General features: G+C 68.1%; 3 protein-coding genes across 3 annotated transcripts; 1 reads left to right on the top strand and 2 right to left on the bottom strand.

The window, feature by feature from the left end:
• Positions 1-1,011: 1,011 nt before the first annotated feature.
• Positions 1,012-2,580, bottom strand: NAT14 (N-acetyltransferase 14 (putative)). The gene is made up of 3 exons (XM_004596923.2): positions 2,479-2,580; positions 2,126-2,247; positions 1,012-1,799 (listed from the first exon to the last, which is right to left on the bottom strand). Exons 2-3 carry the CDS (start codon positions 2,195-2,197, stop codon positions 1,248-1,250), a joined length of 624 nt encoding a protein of 207 aa, XP_004596980.1. The 5' UTR covers positions 2,198-2,247; positions 2,479-2,580; the 3' UTR covers positions 1,012-1,247.
• Positions 2,581-3,010: 430 nt separating this feature from the next.
• ZNF628 (zinc finger protein 628) lies at positions 3,011-8,735 on the bottom strand. Its single transcript, XM_058674756.1, has 2 exons — positions 8,548-8,735; positions 3,011-6,074 (listed from the first exon to the last, which is right to left on the bottom strand). Exon 2 carries the CDS (start codon positions 6,067-6,069, stop codon positions 3,109-3,111), a length of 2,961 nt encoding a protein of 986 aa, XP_058530739.1. The 5' UTR covers positions 6,070-6,074; positions 8,548-8,735; the 3' UTR covers positions 3,011-3,108.
• Positions 8,736-10,525: 1,790 nt separating this feature from the next.
• C16H19orf85 (chromosome 16 C19orf85 homolog) lies at positions 10,526-13,398 on the top strand. Its single transcript, XM_036492574.2, has 2 exons — positions 10,526-11,132; positions 12,899-13,398. The coding sequence occupies exons 1-2, from the start codon at positions 10,960-10,962 to the stop codon at positions 13,362-13,364; spliced, it is 639 nt and encodes a 212-aa protein (XP_036348467.2). The 5' UTR covers positions 10,526-10,959; the 3' UTR covers positions 13,365-13,398.
• Positions 13,399-14,220: the final 822 nt, after the last annotated feature.

The raw sequence follows: 14,220 nt of genomic DNA, 5'->3' as shown, positions 1-14,220 counted from the left end.
GGTGGCGGGCGGGAGGGAGGGTGGCCAACGGCAAACACCCACACCAAGCCCGCCAGGCCGGCCTGGGAGCTGACAGTCGGATGGACAGCAGGCTCCGGAGGAGGGGACGGCACACAGGGGGACACATGGGACCCCTCACCCTCCTGCCTCCTCCTGGAACCAACCAGGGCACCAGGAGTGGGAGGGGGTCAGACCCTAGCAAGGGCCAGGCAGGCAGGTCTGGGAGTCCAGGGGCAGCAGCAAGAGAGCCTGCAGCCAGACATCAGGAGGGACCGCCAGGCCAAGACAAGGACTAGAGAGCTTAAGGCCCCCAATCTGATAGGCAAGAGGAGCTGAACTGGGGTCCCCAGAGGGCAGTGGAGTGGGGGGAGTGTGGGGAAGGGGCTGCACACACACACACACTCCCCACAGCAGGCAGCTGTGAGGTGGAAAAAATTCAGTAACAGGGAGCGTGACTCAGAGCCTGGCAGGGGCTGGGGCTCCGTGAGCTCACCGCCTCCCCCCAAACACTAACAGCAAATGTCAGCTCGGGGGTGGGGGGAGCCAGACAGAAGCCAGGGAGGGGGTGGAGTCGGCGGGGGGGAACAGAGACAGACTGGAAAAGGCATCAGACTGCTGCTGGGCAGCTTCAGGCTTTATTAACAGCACAAAAACAGACACTGTGTCTCCACCCTGCCCCCAGCTCCTGCTGCCCACAGCCACCGCCTGGACTCTGCCCAGCCTGGCAGCCCACCTCCCCGTACCCAGGGCCCTCAGCAGCACACTCCCACCCCAGGACAGGCTCCAATGGGCTCCCCTCCTCGGGGGCCTCGTCCCTCTGGGGATGTTCCACGTCGATCCTAACCCCGCCGGCCAGCTGCACCCGCTCAGCACCCCCCTCCCGCCATGTCTCTTCCGGGCTGAGCCGGGGAAAGCTCTCGCTGCAGACAGATGAGGTCGGCTGGGCTGGGCTGGGTCAGGCACAGGGGACAGGGGTCAGGCACAGGGGACAGGGCACAGGGGACGGGGCACAGGGGACAGCAGGGAAGGGGGTTCTTTCCCCACTGACTTCACTCAGCAGCAGCGGTGGACGGACAGATGGATGGGCAGCTGAGGGCTCCTGCCCTGGGGACTCCCTCTTCCTGGCCCCTGGTGTGCTGGGCACTTGTGGAGGGTGTGGGTGAGACCAGCATACAGTGGGTGCTCATTAGATGCTGCCCCCAGAAGGCTGTGGTGACAAAGGCGACGAATGCTCCGGGGGCCAGGGCTCACAGGTCCTTGCTGAAGTCCCTCAGCAGCATGTACCCCATGCAGCCCCAGCCGCCCCCCGCCTGGTAGCCACAGCCCTCCAGCATTCCTGCCAGGCCCCAGGCAGCCACAGCCACAGGGACCACCAGCCTGGCCCGCGTCTCACCAGAGCCCCCCGCCCAGGCCCGAGCCCGGGACTCAGCAAAGGCCAGCAGCCTCCTGCCCACGCCCTGGCGCCGGTGCCAGCGAGACACAGACAGGCGGGTGACCCGGGCCCCGCGGCCAGCGCCGGTGTCACTGGGGGCCAGGGCTAGGACCCCGCACACATCCCCTGAGCCCCGCACGGCCACCCATGGTCCCCCCAGGCCGCCTGGGGGAGGCAGCGAGCCCCAGCGGGCCCGCAAGCCCAGCTTCAGGGCTGCCACAGCCAGGGACACGGGCAGCAGCAGGGCCAGCGCGAAGGAGGCCAGAAGGAAGCGCAGGCCACTGCTGGCAGCCGCCAGGAGCAGCAGGGCCGGCGGCCGTGTCAGAGCGTGCAGGGCCACGCGGTTCTCCGTGTCCTTCACGCCGGCCTGCAGGGAGGGGTTCCTCAGCCAGCACAGCACTGGGCCGGCCGGGGGGCACCCTGGCTGTTGGGTGATTCAGGAGCGGGAGGGGAAGGGCTGGGGCAGTGACAGCCCTGCAGGAGGCTGGAGCAGGTCGTGATGGGAACTGGCTCAGGCTGCCAGAGCTGGGGGTGCAGGCTGAAGCCTGGCCCTGCCCCGGGGAGCCTAGGCCAACCTAGGGCTAAGGGCATGGGAACCCAGCTCCAACCGTTGGTGCGAGAAGTCCCAGCCAGGACACCTCTTGGGGAGTGTCAGAGGCCTCGGTGTCCCCAGCACGGGCCCCCAGGGCTCACCTTCAGCATCTCCAGGACCAGGGGCTTCTCATCCTCCCTCATCTCTCGTACTGACAGGTGGCTGGGCGCCATGGCAGCCCTCCAGGCGCCCACCACCCCACGAGGGAGCTGCTTTCGTGCACCTGGCAAAATCACATGGAGGTCAGAGCGAGGAGAGAGGGGAGGCCGCCCGTCCTCCCTGTCCCACCCCGGGGTGCGGAGCCATCGCAGCGTGTCCCAGGGCGCTGAGGACCCTCCCCCGGGCAACTACTCGGTTCCGCATGCGTCTGGGCAGCCCCAGGAGGGGGGCCTGTCCCCAGCTCCCCGGTGGTCGTCTCCCGCCCCCACAGCGGCACGGAAGGAGCCGCCAGCACCTGCTGCGACTCGCTGCGATCAGGCGCGGGGCAGCGGGGTCGGGCAGGGGTCGCGGGCGGAAGTGGCGTCAGACTCGCGCAGGGGTGAGGGGAGGAGCGGGCCGTGGCCAAGCTTCCCCGGGAGGAGCGGGCAGGGGGGACGGAGGCTGGAGCCGTGACCCCGTCGCGTGACCTCCCCGACCCCCAGCGGAGAAGCAGCGATGGAGACCAGCACGGCCGAGTGCGCCCCCGCGCGACGTGCCCGCGTCGCCCGGCAACCGGGCGCGGGAGGGCGGTGACGACTGCGGGCGCACGCCCATTGGCGCCCGGGCACTGGCGGGAGGGGTGGCAGCCGGGCTCGCTGGCGCTGCACCCGCCGCCGCCGGGGAACCCTCGCCCGCACTGGCACCGCCCTGCGGGACGCGGCTCTCTCCAGCTGGGCCTCCTGGCCCGCCAGTGACCAGGCTCCTGACCCCGAGGCTGCGCTAGCACTGCAAGCCCCTCGTCTGGTCCCACCCGGCACCCCCTTAGCACCCCAAGGAAGAGGAGAGAGCAGAGATCCTAGGTCTTTATTGCCCACGCCCTTACGCCCCTAGCCCAGCCAGCCAGCGAGCGGGGTTTGGGAGGCGGCCCAGAGGCACCCGCGGGGCGTCAGAACGTGTGCACCAGCTGCACCGAGGGCAGCGTGTGCACGATGTGGATGGAGGGCAGGCCCTGCGGGGCGCCCGTGGGCACCACCTGCACCATCTGGGAGGAGGGGAGCGCGGCAGGGGCCGGCCCCGGGCCGGGCGGGGGCGGCGGGGCTAAGAGCTGCAGCGTGGCCGCCCCGCCGCTGTCCAGCAGCTCGGTGGCGGGGGCGCTGCGAATGATGAGGAGTTTCTGGCCAGGCGGGCAGGGGGCGGGCAGGGTCTCCAGCTCCTGCACACAGAGCCGGGTCTGCTCCCCGTCGGCCCCACTCAGCACCAGCACACTTTGCAGGCCCTCCTCCGTCTGCAGCGTCTCCAGGAGGACATCCTGGACCACCCCCGGGCTGGCCTCCCCAGCCCCTGCCTCCTCCGCGGCGCCACTCTCAACCACCAGCAGGCTGGGGGCCTCAGCAGTCACAGCCTCCCCGCCGGGACCCGAGAGCTGTCCTGCCACAGGCTGGAGCTGGACGGCGGGCGCCTCCTGAACCGGCTGCAGTTGCACCCTGCTCACTTCCTGCCCCGCTTCCCCGGCCCCCACGTTCTGCAGGACAATGAGACTCTGCCCAGTCGTGCTGGTCCCTGCACCGCCTCCGCCCTGTCCCCCGAGTCCACCAGGGCCCGGCAGCCACACCACACCGGGCCCCTGACTGGCTTTCCCCGCTGCCCGGGGACACGGCTTCGTACGGCTGCCCCCACCGCCAGCACTGGGGGGCAGCAGGAGCAGTTTGGGGGGCGCAGGCGGCGTGGGGGGCGCGGGCTGCTGGACGCTACTGGGGATCAGCTGTAAGCCCTGGGCCGTCTGCACCAAGAGGAAAGTCTGGGAGTTGGGGGCCGCTGGGCCTGGGGGCTGGGCCTGGGCCGTGCCGCCGGCCACCTCCAGGGACAGCGTGGCCTGGAGGTGTGGGAGCACATGGACATCCCGGGCGGCCAGCGGGGCAGGCGGGTGGGCGGCGGGGGCTGAGGGGCAGGCGGCCGCATTGGCAGGGGCGTGCGTCCTCATGTGCCGCTGCAGGTAGGCGGCCATGACGAAGCCGCGGCCGCACACGGGGCAGGCGAAGGGGCGCTCGGCCGAGTGCGTGCGCTGGTGCAGCAGCAGGTTGGAGGAGTGCGTGAAGGTCTTGGGGCAGAGCGGGCAGCGGAAGGGCCGCTCGCCCGTGTGCACGCGCTGGTGCTGCCGCAGGTTGGAGGTCTGCGCGAAGCTTTTGCCGCACACGCCGCAGGCGTGGGGCCGCTCCCCCGTGTGCACGTGGCGGTGGCGCCGCAGGCACGACGTGTTGCGGAAGGCCTTGCCGCACTCCCCGCACGCGTAGGGCCGCTCGCCCGAGTGCAGCCGCAGGTGGTACTGGTAGTGCGAGGACCACTTGAAGGTGAGGCCGCACTGGGCGCAGGTGAAGGCGCGCAGCCCGGTGTGCACGCGCTGGTGGATGGCCAGCAGGGAGGAGCGCTTGAAGGCCTTGCCGCACTCGCCACACTGGTAGGGCCGCTCGCCCGTGTGGTCCCGCAGGTGGTACCGCAGCCCCGAGGAGCCCTTGAAGGCCTTGCCGCACTCGGCACACTTGTAGGGTCGTTCGGCGGAGGCCGGGGCAGGCGGGGGCTGTGGCGGGGCAGGGGTGGTGGGGACCAGCGGCTCCTGGGGACAAGTGACCTCAGCCGCCTCGGCCTGCGGGGGCGGGCGCCCCGCCGCCGCCTCTTCCACGTGGCACTGCTGGTGCGCCAGGAGGCTGGCAAGCTGGGGGAAGGCGCCATCGCAGCTGCCGCAGCGGAACGCCTGCCCGGCGGCGGTCCCATGGCTGTGCTGGTGGCGAGAGAGGCCAGCCACTGTCCGGAAGGACTTCCCGCACGGCAGACAGGCGAAGCCAGAGACGGCGGCAGCGGGGGGCTGCGGCAGAGAGGGCACCGGGGTCAGGGCCGCGGGCGGGTCGGCCTTGGGCGGCTCGGGAGGGGCGTCCTGCGGTGGCGGCGCCACCTCGGGCCCCGGGCACGGCTGGTGCCCCAGGAGCAGCTCCTCACTGCAGAAGGCCTGCTCGCAGCCGTCGCAGCGGTACAGCAGCTCCACCGTGGTCTCGGCCGCGGCCAGGAACAGCTCGGGCACCACTGGCGGGGGCGGCGGCGGGGGCGCGGGCACGGGCGGGCTGTGGGGCTGCAGGGGCTGCGGCAGATACGCATCTGCAACCAAGACCTTGCTGCCGCTGCAGGGCTCACAGGGCGGCGGGGGCGGCGGCGGGGGCGGCGCGGGGGCCGGCACAGCGGGCGCAGGGCCGTGCGTGCGCTGGTGCAGCAGCAGGTTGGAGGAGTGCGTGAAGGTCTTGGGGCAGAGCGGGCAGCGGAAGGGCCGCTCGCCCGTGTGCACGCGCTGGTGCTGCCGCAGGTTGGTGCTCTGCGTGAAGCTCTTGCCGCACACGCCGCAGGCGTAGGGCCGCTCCCCAGTGTGCACGTGGCGGTGGCGCCGCAGGCTGGACGAGTTTTTGAAGGCCTTGGGGCAGTCGGGGCACGCGTAGGGCCGCTCGCCCGTGTGCTGCCGCAGGTGGTACTGGTAGTGCGAGGACCACTTGAAGGCCAGGCCGCACTGGGCGCAGGTGAAGGCGCGCAGCCCGGTGTGCACGCTGCGGTGGATCTGCAGCAGGGAGGAGCGCTTGAAGGCCTTGGGGCAGTCCGGGCAGGCGTACGGCCGCTCACCCGTGTGGCCGCGCTGGTGGTAGAGCAGCGCCGAGGAGCCCTTGAAGGCCTTGGGGCAGTCTGGGCACTTGTAGGGCCGCTCGCCCGTGTGCGTGCGCTGGTGGTGCAGGAGGCGGGAGGACCACCGGAACGACTTGCCGCACTCCCCGCACTCATACTGAGCCGCGGGGGCGGGGGCCGCGGGGCCCGGCTTCTCGCCGGCGCCCTCCGTGGTAGAAGCAGGCGCCATGTCCGCGTGGGAGCCGACCATCACACCTGGCGGAGGGATTCGGAGTCAGGGGGACGCTGGGGCACGGGCCCGCCTATCCAATCTGCTCAGCCCAGAACCTCACTGGCGGCTTTGGGGGTGGACCTCCGCCCTCGGATTTCAAGCTTCCAGTGGCCAGGTGTGCCGGGGAAGGGACTGCTGGCTGGGGGGAGGTGGCTAGTTGAGCAGAAGCACTGGCCTCCTCCCTGGAGCCCTCGGGGCTGCACTCCCTCCTTGGGGAGACCCCCCCAGGGACCTCTGCGACCCAGCTTCCTTCCCGCCTGCGTTCCTCCGACTCCAGCCCCAGGGCCGTGGCCGCCACCACCCTGCCTCCTAGCTCACCCTAAATAATGTGTACCACGACCACTGCTGCCGCCAGCACAGTGTCTGCACTCCCGTCTCCCTCCGCGTGAAGCTGACCACCCTCCCTGCGTGCCTGGAGCCGGGAGCTCCGCTGCGCACACCGGGCCAGCAGCCCGCTCCCCCAGCTTGCACAGGCCCGCAGGCATCCCCTCTGCGCACGCCCACCCTGTGGTACTCGGGGTTTCTCTTCCCCCCATAACACTCCGCAGCCCCTCCCCCTGGCTGGATCATGCCAGTTCCTGAGAAAAGGAAAGCAACTCAACCACACAGGGGACTCCCAGCTGCTCTCATCGTTCCCAACGCCCGCAGAACCCAGGCGTGTCAGTCAGCTGCAGGGGCAGAGGCCAGGGTCTCTTCTCACCACGGGGCACAGCACAGGCCCCGGGGGCACAGGACAGACCCCCGGGCCACAGGACAGACCCACGGGCCACAGGACAAGCCCACGGGGCACAAGACAGGCCCCCGGGGCACAGGACAGACCCACGGGGCACAGCACAGGCCCGCGGGCCACAGGACAGACCCACGGGGCACAGCACAGGCCCCCGGGGCACAGGACAGACCCCCGGGCCACAGGACAGACCCACGGGCCACAGGACAGACCCACGGGGCACAGCACAGGCCCCCGGGGCACAGGACAGGCCCGCGGGCCACAGGACAGACCCACGGGGCACAGCACAGGCCCCCGGGGCACAAGACAGGCCCCCGGGGCACAAGACAGACCCACGGGCCACAGGACAGGCCCCCGGGGCACAGGACATCCTCACAGCTGAGCAGGATCTTGTCTGGTGGTGGCAGTTTTGGGCTCAGAACTGTCAGCTGCCTGGTCCATTGCCCACACCACCAAGCCTTGCGTACACCCGCGCTTGACCCCACTGCGGCTCCCACCAGTCCTTCTTCCCATAGTTAAGGAACAGGAAGCCTGTGCGTGGGCCTCTATCCCCCCCAGCAAGGACGACTGCTTCCACCCACAGCCAGCCTGCCCCCAGCGGCTGCCCCAGCTGTGCCCCAGGCCATCCTCTCAACTCAAGTCTCCCATCTGCCACTGGGGACCCCTTTTGACTCCTGAGGCCCCTGCCAGTCGGTGCGCAGGGACCTGCCACCTGGACTCCAGCCAGACTCCGTCCACAGCCCCAGTCCCCACTACGGGCAGCTGTGTCCTTCCACAGGCCGCGGCCTCGTCACCCTCTGTCCACAATCTGTCCGCAGGATCCCCTGGACCAGCCAGATCACAGCCGGGATCCGGTCCCCGACAGCCTGCGCCTGCCGGCTCCCACCCCTGCTGCGGCCTCTCCCTTCCAACCCGGCAGTCCCTGACGGTGCAGCTCCAGGGACCCTCAGCAGCAGGGTCGCACCTCCCCTCGCCCCCAGCCCTGACGTCCCATGTGGGCACCGGTTCATGTCCCGGCTGCTCCACTTCCATCCACCTCCCTGCCTGTGGCCTGGGCAAGCAGTGCAGGCCGGCCCCTAGCCTGGGGACCCTGCACCTGTAGGGGAGCCCTGCCTGGAGCTCGGGGTTCCATGGCACACACCTGGCCATGGTGACTGTGATGGGGAGAACCAGTGGATGAAAGAGCCCCTTGTCTTTCAAGTACATGATAAATGAACCTTTTTACAATTTTAATTAATAAAGCCTCTCGCGGCTCCCCCTTCTGACTCTGCAGGCTGCCACCCTGCCTTCTGGGGGCACCCGGTGGCACCCGCTGCCACGCCCTCCTCGTCATGGCCGCATGCACGCTAGGAGCGAGCGGGGCCGGGTGTCCACACTTTGGGTGCGCACGGCCGCCCACCGGGGATGCCCAGGCACCCCCCCAAGCCGGTCCACGCCCCGTCGGCGGGCTGACGTTCCCTTGCGGACGGGCCACCTCGGTGGGGTTCAGCCGGCGAGCCCTCCGCAGCGCCCAGGGCTCGGGCGTCCGCCCTGCCCATCCCGGAACCTCCCCGCCCGGGAACAGCGGGGTTCCCTCGCAGAGGGCAGCGCGTCCTGCCCTTTAAGAGGGCGGAGCCGGCCCGGCGGGCTGAAATGGCGCCCTCCCCTTTAAGGCGCCCCTTCCGGTCTCACGCTCCCGGCCCCCCGGCGTCTCCGCCCCGCGCCTCCCCCACCCCGCGCTCCGGTCTCACCTGCGGCCCCGGCCGGGAGCGAGGACGGGGCGGCCCGGGCCTCCCCGCGGGGGCTGGCGGGAAGGCGGGGCCCCGGTGCGGCGGAGCGGGACGGGGGGCCGGGGAGGGGCGGGGGCGCTCCCTCCCGGCAGCCCCCGGCGCGCGGCACCCAACCTTTACCGGCGGCCTCTCGCGCACACAAACCCCGGCGTCGCCGTCGTGCGTCAGGACGCACGCACGCACGCGGGGGCCGCGCCCTGGGCTGGCCGCGGGCGTCGCCGCCGCGGGGCAGCCTGGGAGTTGTAGTTTCCCGGCGCGCCCTGCCCGGGCTGAGTGTGTCCCCCAGGCGCCTGGCCTTGCTCGGGACCCTTTGACCCTTTGACTCTTTGACGCGGCCCTGGCCCTGCCCACCGCACGGCCCCTTCCCTCGGCCTTCCCCTCATCGGCTCCGCGCGCTCCTGGAAGACTCTGGCACACGAGGGTTGCAATAATTTATTTATTTTGCTGCAAGCAAAATAAACGTTGACCTCGGAACCCCGCTTTCCGGGCGGCAAGAGGGAGGTCTGCCCTTGCCAGCCAGACTTCCTGCCTCCAACCCCGGGGCCTTGGCCCGTGAGCGGTTCTTACAGTGGTTTTTACAGGTCCCTGCCTGTAGGACAGGCCCTTCACTCCTGTCAGGCGGCCCTGCTGCCCAGCTTGCCCCAAGGCAGTGGGGGACAAGCGGGTGCCAGGGCCCTTGGGGTGACGCCTCGGGCTAGCACGACGTCCAGCCCAGTCCAGGGAGGTGGACAGAGCTCCCATGACAGTGCACGTGTGCGTGAGTGTGTGTGAGTGTGTAGGTTCCTGTGTGTGTGTGTGTAGTGTGTGTGTGTGTGTAGGCCCCTGTGTGTGTCTGTGTAGTGTGTGTAGGCCCCTGTGTGCAGCCCTGCAGTGGGAGGACAGGGACACGGAGGCTTCTCGCAGGATCCAGGGGCCAGAGGAACACACAGGTGTGTGTAGGGGTGTCCACACTCCACTGCAGAAATGCCTGCAAGGAGGTGGGGGCTGGTGCTGTGGCATAGCAGAACATTCCGCAGGGAGTTGTTTGTGTCCCATCCAACTCCCTGCCTAGGTGCCTGAGAAAGCAGAGGAAGATGGCCCAAGTGGTTGAATCCCTGCAACCACGGGGAAGACCCAGAAGCAGCTCCTGGCTTCTAACTGGACCAGCTCTGGCCATTGTGGCCATTTGGGGAGTGTACCAGTAGATTAAAAAATATCTCTGCTTTCTAACTCTGCCTTTTCAAGAAAAAAAAATACTTAAAAATATATATTTTTTAAAACAGGAAGAAGGCTGGGAGTTTGGCACTGGCCCTTCCCTTGGGCCTCCCTGATGCCCCATTGCTCCTGCCCCACCCTAGGGTCCCTGCCCCGTCAGAGGCTGAGCTGATTTGGCCACCACTGCATTCTGCCGCCGAATACAGCAGGCGCTCACTCAGTGCACAACAGCAGGGTGAGGCGGCAGGAGCCTGGGGAACAGGGCAGCACAGGGCCTGCCAGCCTGGCTGTGGGAGGGTCTCAATGCCCTCTGGTGGGGCAGGCAGAGGTCGACGCCCACCAGCTGCAGGACCCCCCCAAGTGTGGCTCTGGGCTTTTGCTGGGGGTGGCTGCTGCTCCAACAACACAGGGCGCCAGCCCCTTGACGGCGCTGTGGGGCCCAGTCCTCTGGCCCCGTGCCAAGGCAGCCTAAGCCAGCCGCCCCCTCTTGGCCTTGGAGGTCTGGGGTTTGTCCAGGACACACACAGGGTCTGAGAGACCTGCCAGTGGGTGGAGCCCAGAGGGACATTAAGAGTGGATGGGTGCAGTCCAGGAGGGGAGCCAGGGTGACGGTCCCACAGTCATCACAGGCCTGGAGACCCTGGGAGATGGCTCACAGTCCCTGACATTGCTGCCACCAGCCCCCGACCCTGGACACAGCCCCTCTCCTCAGACGACAGACCCTGGGGACATGACAGCACCCCTCCACCCAGAGACTCAGTTTGCCCCGGGGAGATGCCAGGTCTGGAGCCAGGGGAAATTATAGGCGCAGGTGGACATCGCTCCATCCGGGGAGCCCCTCCCCAGGACTCCAATTAAAGGCCCTCAGGGCTAATCGAGGCGGTTGACACGGCTCTGCGGGCCTCGCCTGCCACTCGCCCGCCAGCCGAGGCCATTGTCCCCTTAATTGGCTATCTCCAGGCACACCCTCCCACCAGCCCCAGGTACTGTGGATCCCAGCTCCAGCTATGTGCTAATTGGGCACGGGGAGGGGGGCAACCTGGGGCAGAAAGCCCCCTCCTCTCCCAGCCCCATGACTGCCTATATCAGCCCCTCACCTGCTGCTGTGGGGGAGACAGAAGGGCGGGCTTGGGCCGAGGGCTGCCCTCCGTGCCAGCAGCACTGTGGGCTCACCAAGCCATGCACCCTGGCAGCCCCACAGCCCCTGGGGTCTCCGAGCCCAGCCCCCATGAGCTGTGTGCCTTCGTGAGGGGCGCCGCTGCCCACATGCTGCGGGCCTTGCAACCCCGGCGCCTCCGGCCCCCCAAGAGGAGACCCAACCACAGGCGCTTCCTGCACAACCAGATCTGCAGGTGAAGGGAGAGGGGAGCTGGGGCTCGGTCTGGGGGAGCCCCCGGGTGGGGTGCGTGAGCCCCCGGGTGGGGTGCGTGAGCCCTCGGGGAGCTCTAAGCATTTCCTGAATGCCCACTGTAACCCTGGTCAGATGAGACAGAACCCTGATCCATAAGCAGAGCGTGTGTGGTGTGAAGCCAGTGCTGGGACCCCACTGCAGGCAGGCCTCCAAGGGCCCCACGGGCAGGGCTGGGAGGAGCCGCATGCTGAGTGAGAGAGCTGGGCTTGGCGGTCAGGGCCATCGGGTTGTGTGGGTGATGAGGGTCCCACAGGTTCCTCCCTGAAGCCCCTGAAGTGAAACTCAGACCAGCCCCAAGTACTGCTCTTCCCTGGGGCCTGGAGGGAGCCTCGGACAGTGCGTGGATGGGGTAGGCGGTTGCAGCCCCCACCAATGCCTGGCTTGCACCAGCACCCCCTGTGGCTGCCCAGCACCCTGCCACCATGGCCAGCATCCACCACCCTCTCATCCTCCACTGGCCTCCGGGACCTTCCAGTGCCCTCCTAGGCCAGCCTGCCTCCTGCCCAGCCCCGTCCTCACTCCCCATCACGGGCCAGGCCACCTGCTGAGGCCGTCAGACATAACATGTCACCCGATGCTCCTGACAGGCTGGCATGGTGCCGCCACAGGCTGGCGATGGTCAGGTTTGGTGTGTTGGCACAGTGACTGTGCTGAGGGGATGACACTGGTGGTGGGGGGGTGGTGATGACAGTGGAGACAGGATTGTGGTGAGGGTGACAGTGACGAAGGAACCTAACTACTGCAGGGCCCTTAATAAGAAGGGTCTTCAGAGTGTGGGAAATGCGTATAATGAAAAGCACACTGTGCTGTTGTGTTCTCCTGGACCGCCCTGTGTGTGCCAGGCACTGTACCTGGGCTCCGGCAGGGTACACCGTCAGCACTGGCTGGTCTTGAGGTTAAACCCCTCTGTGCCCTCCACCCGGCCAGCCTGGGAAGGCGGTGCTGTCCTAACTGTCCCCTCTCCCGCGGGACAACTGGGGCATCTTTCCTGGCAGATTAACGTGCACACACACGCACACCTTGAGACACACAGCTGCACACACGCATTCCTCTACCAGAGCTCCACCAGCTTCCCAAGGGCACTGCGTGTCCCCAGTACGCAGACCAGGGCACCTGTCCCAGGAGCACCTAAGCCACCACCTGACTTCCCTCCCTGTTCACTGTGTGGGCCCTGTGCTGGGCGGGGGCCAAGGTGTCCATCTCCCCACATGCTCCTGTGTACGCATCTGTGTCCCTTTCTCCTGGGGACACCAGAGGGGACGAGGACCCACATGCAGGACCCCGGTTGCCTCTTTAATGCTGCTGGCTGGGGCAGGAGCGCCTGAAGCTGGAGATACAGGGTTGGGGACCATGGCTGGAGAGCCCCATAGGTGCCGCCCTTAAGGAACCGGTCATCCCTGGGGCAGTCAGGGCCAGCAGAGATGCCCAGAGGTGGGCAGACTCCGCAGCCACTGGACAAATGGCCCCCGTTGGCTGTGGACGTTGCGGGTCCACCGCCGACCCATAGCACCTCATCCATGACCATCATCAACCTGTGGCCTCAGAAATGCCCCTCAGTCCAGCCTGTTCAGGGTGCAACCCCAGCGGCTGCCCAGAACAGACACAGAGCACACCTGGGCCACTGAGACTCCTGACCAGAGGCGGAGGTGGGAGGGGACAAAGTGGGGTGCCCCCACGGTCACCCAGCCAGCTCCCGTGTCTCCGTAGGCAGTTCGCCCAGATTGAAGCGGCCACCCAGCGCCTGGCCCTGTCCATCCTGTCACAGGAGGTGCCTCCGCGGAGACCGCAGCCCCTTAGGCCTCCGCCGCCACCATCCCCTTTCCTGGGGGTGGCCCGCGCCTTGGCGCCCTCGGAGGGGCCCCACACCGGCCCCAGCCTGAGCCTTGCTGCGTTGGACAGCTCCACGCTGGATCTCTTCGAGGACATCACTCTCACCCCGGAGGATCCCCGGGTGTCCACCAATGCCCCTGCCCCGAGGCTGCTGGCAGCAGCTCCTACCCAGGGCACCCTGGGCCAGCCAGACCTGATGCACTGCCCCAGCGCCCTGACCCCTACCCTGCAGGCCCCGGGGGTTGGGGCTGATTTCGGGGCTTCTGGCTGGGACTGGGAGGACAGCTGGGAAGTTCCCTGGACCCGGGAATCTCCTGAGGGCTGGGGGGCCTGCTCCCCGTGATAGCCGGTTACATCCCAGCCCAGGCCCAGGAGGAGCCCTGCTGGTAGCACACCCCGCAGCTGCTGCTGCTGCTGCTGCTGCCCCCAGGCCAGCGTCCTGTCTCCCATTTCCCCCATCTTACCCTGGCTCTGCTGCCCAGTGTCCACTCCCTCAGACGGGCTGAGCACCGTACAGGGACCAGCCCTGCGGAGCTCACAACTGTCGCTGTGGGGAAGGCGTGTTTGCAGCCGGGAGAGCGACTCACAATAAAGGGGTACACGACAATAAAGGGTTTCAGATGGTAGCCAGAGCTGGGAAGGCATTCAACTGTGAGCTGCTGGAGGGGCTGTGCACGGCCGGGGACAGGGACAGGCCTCTCTGGCCAAGAAGTGTCCGCGAGAAGGTTCCAGAAGGAGGCCCAAAGGTGGGCACAGGGGCCAGGCGTTAGAAAAAGGCAGATCCTGGTGTCGGATATCGTTCCAAGATGGGGGGATTGGGGCTTTTCCTCTCTCTCCCCGCCCCCATTTCCAAGCTCAGAATCCGAACAGCGCCAGGCTTCAGGCCCCAGGCCCTGCCCCGACGCTGGACAGCGCCGCCGGCCCTTCCTCACGTCCTCTCCGGTCAGCACTGTGGGACCCGAGCTACCTGCTGTCCCCAGCTTGAACCTCTGCCTCCTGCCATTCACACCCTGCGCGACTTTCCATTGGTCAAATGCGTTTCCGCCCCCCGCCGCAGACCAATCGCGTCCTTAGAATGGGCGGTCGGGCCAGCCCCGCGAAACACTTTGAAAGCGCGTGAACGATTGGCCGGAAGAGAGAAACCTGGCAAAACTGGAAAGCGCTGATTGGGTTGCTCTGCCCAGGAGGACGGGACTAGA

The sequence above is a fragment of the Ochotona princeps genome, chromosome 16 (genome assembly GCF_030435755.1).
Source record: "Ochotona princeps isolate mOchPri1 chromosome 16, mOchPri1.hap1, whole genome shotgun sequence".
NCBI classification, from domain to species: domain Eukaryota; kingdom Metazoa; phylum Chordata; class Mammalia; order Lagomorpha; family Ochotonidae; genus Ochotona; species Ochotona princeps.
Note: the sequence above shows the minus strand (reverse complement) of the source record. Positions and strands in the feature narration are given on the sequence as shown.

Coding starts and splice junctions, on each gene's coding strand:
- C16H19orf85 (XM_036492574.2), top strand. CDS start 10,960: ATGCACCCTGGCAGCCCCACAGCCCCTGGGGTCTCCGAGCCCAGCCCC. Junction 11,133..12,898: donor CTGCACAACCAGATCTGCAG/GTGAAGGGAGAG, acceptor GTGTCTCCGTAG/GCAGTTCGCCCAGATTGAAG.
- NAT14 (XM_004596923.2), bottom strand. CDS start 2,197: ATGGCGCCCAGCCACCTGTCAGTACGAGAGATGAGGGAGGATGAGAAG. Junction 1,800..2,125: donor TGGTCCTGGAGATGCTGAAG/GTGAGCCCTGGG, acceptor CCCTCCCTGCAG/GCCGGCGTGAAGGACACGGA.
- ZNF628 (XM_058674756.1), bottom strand. CDS start 6,069: ATGGTCGGCTCCCACGCGGACATGGCGCCTGCTTCTACCACGGAGGGC.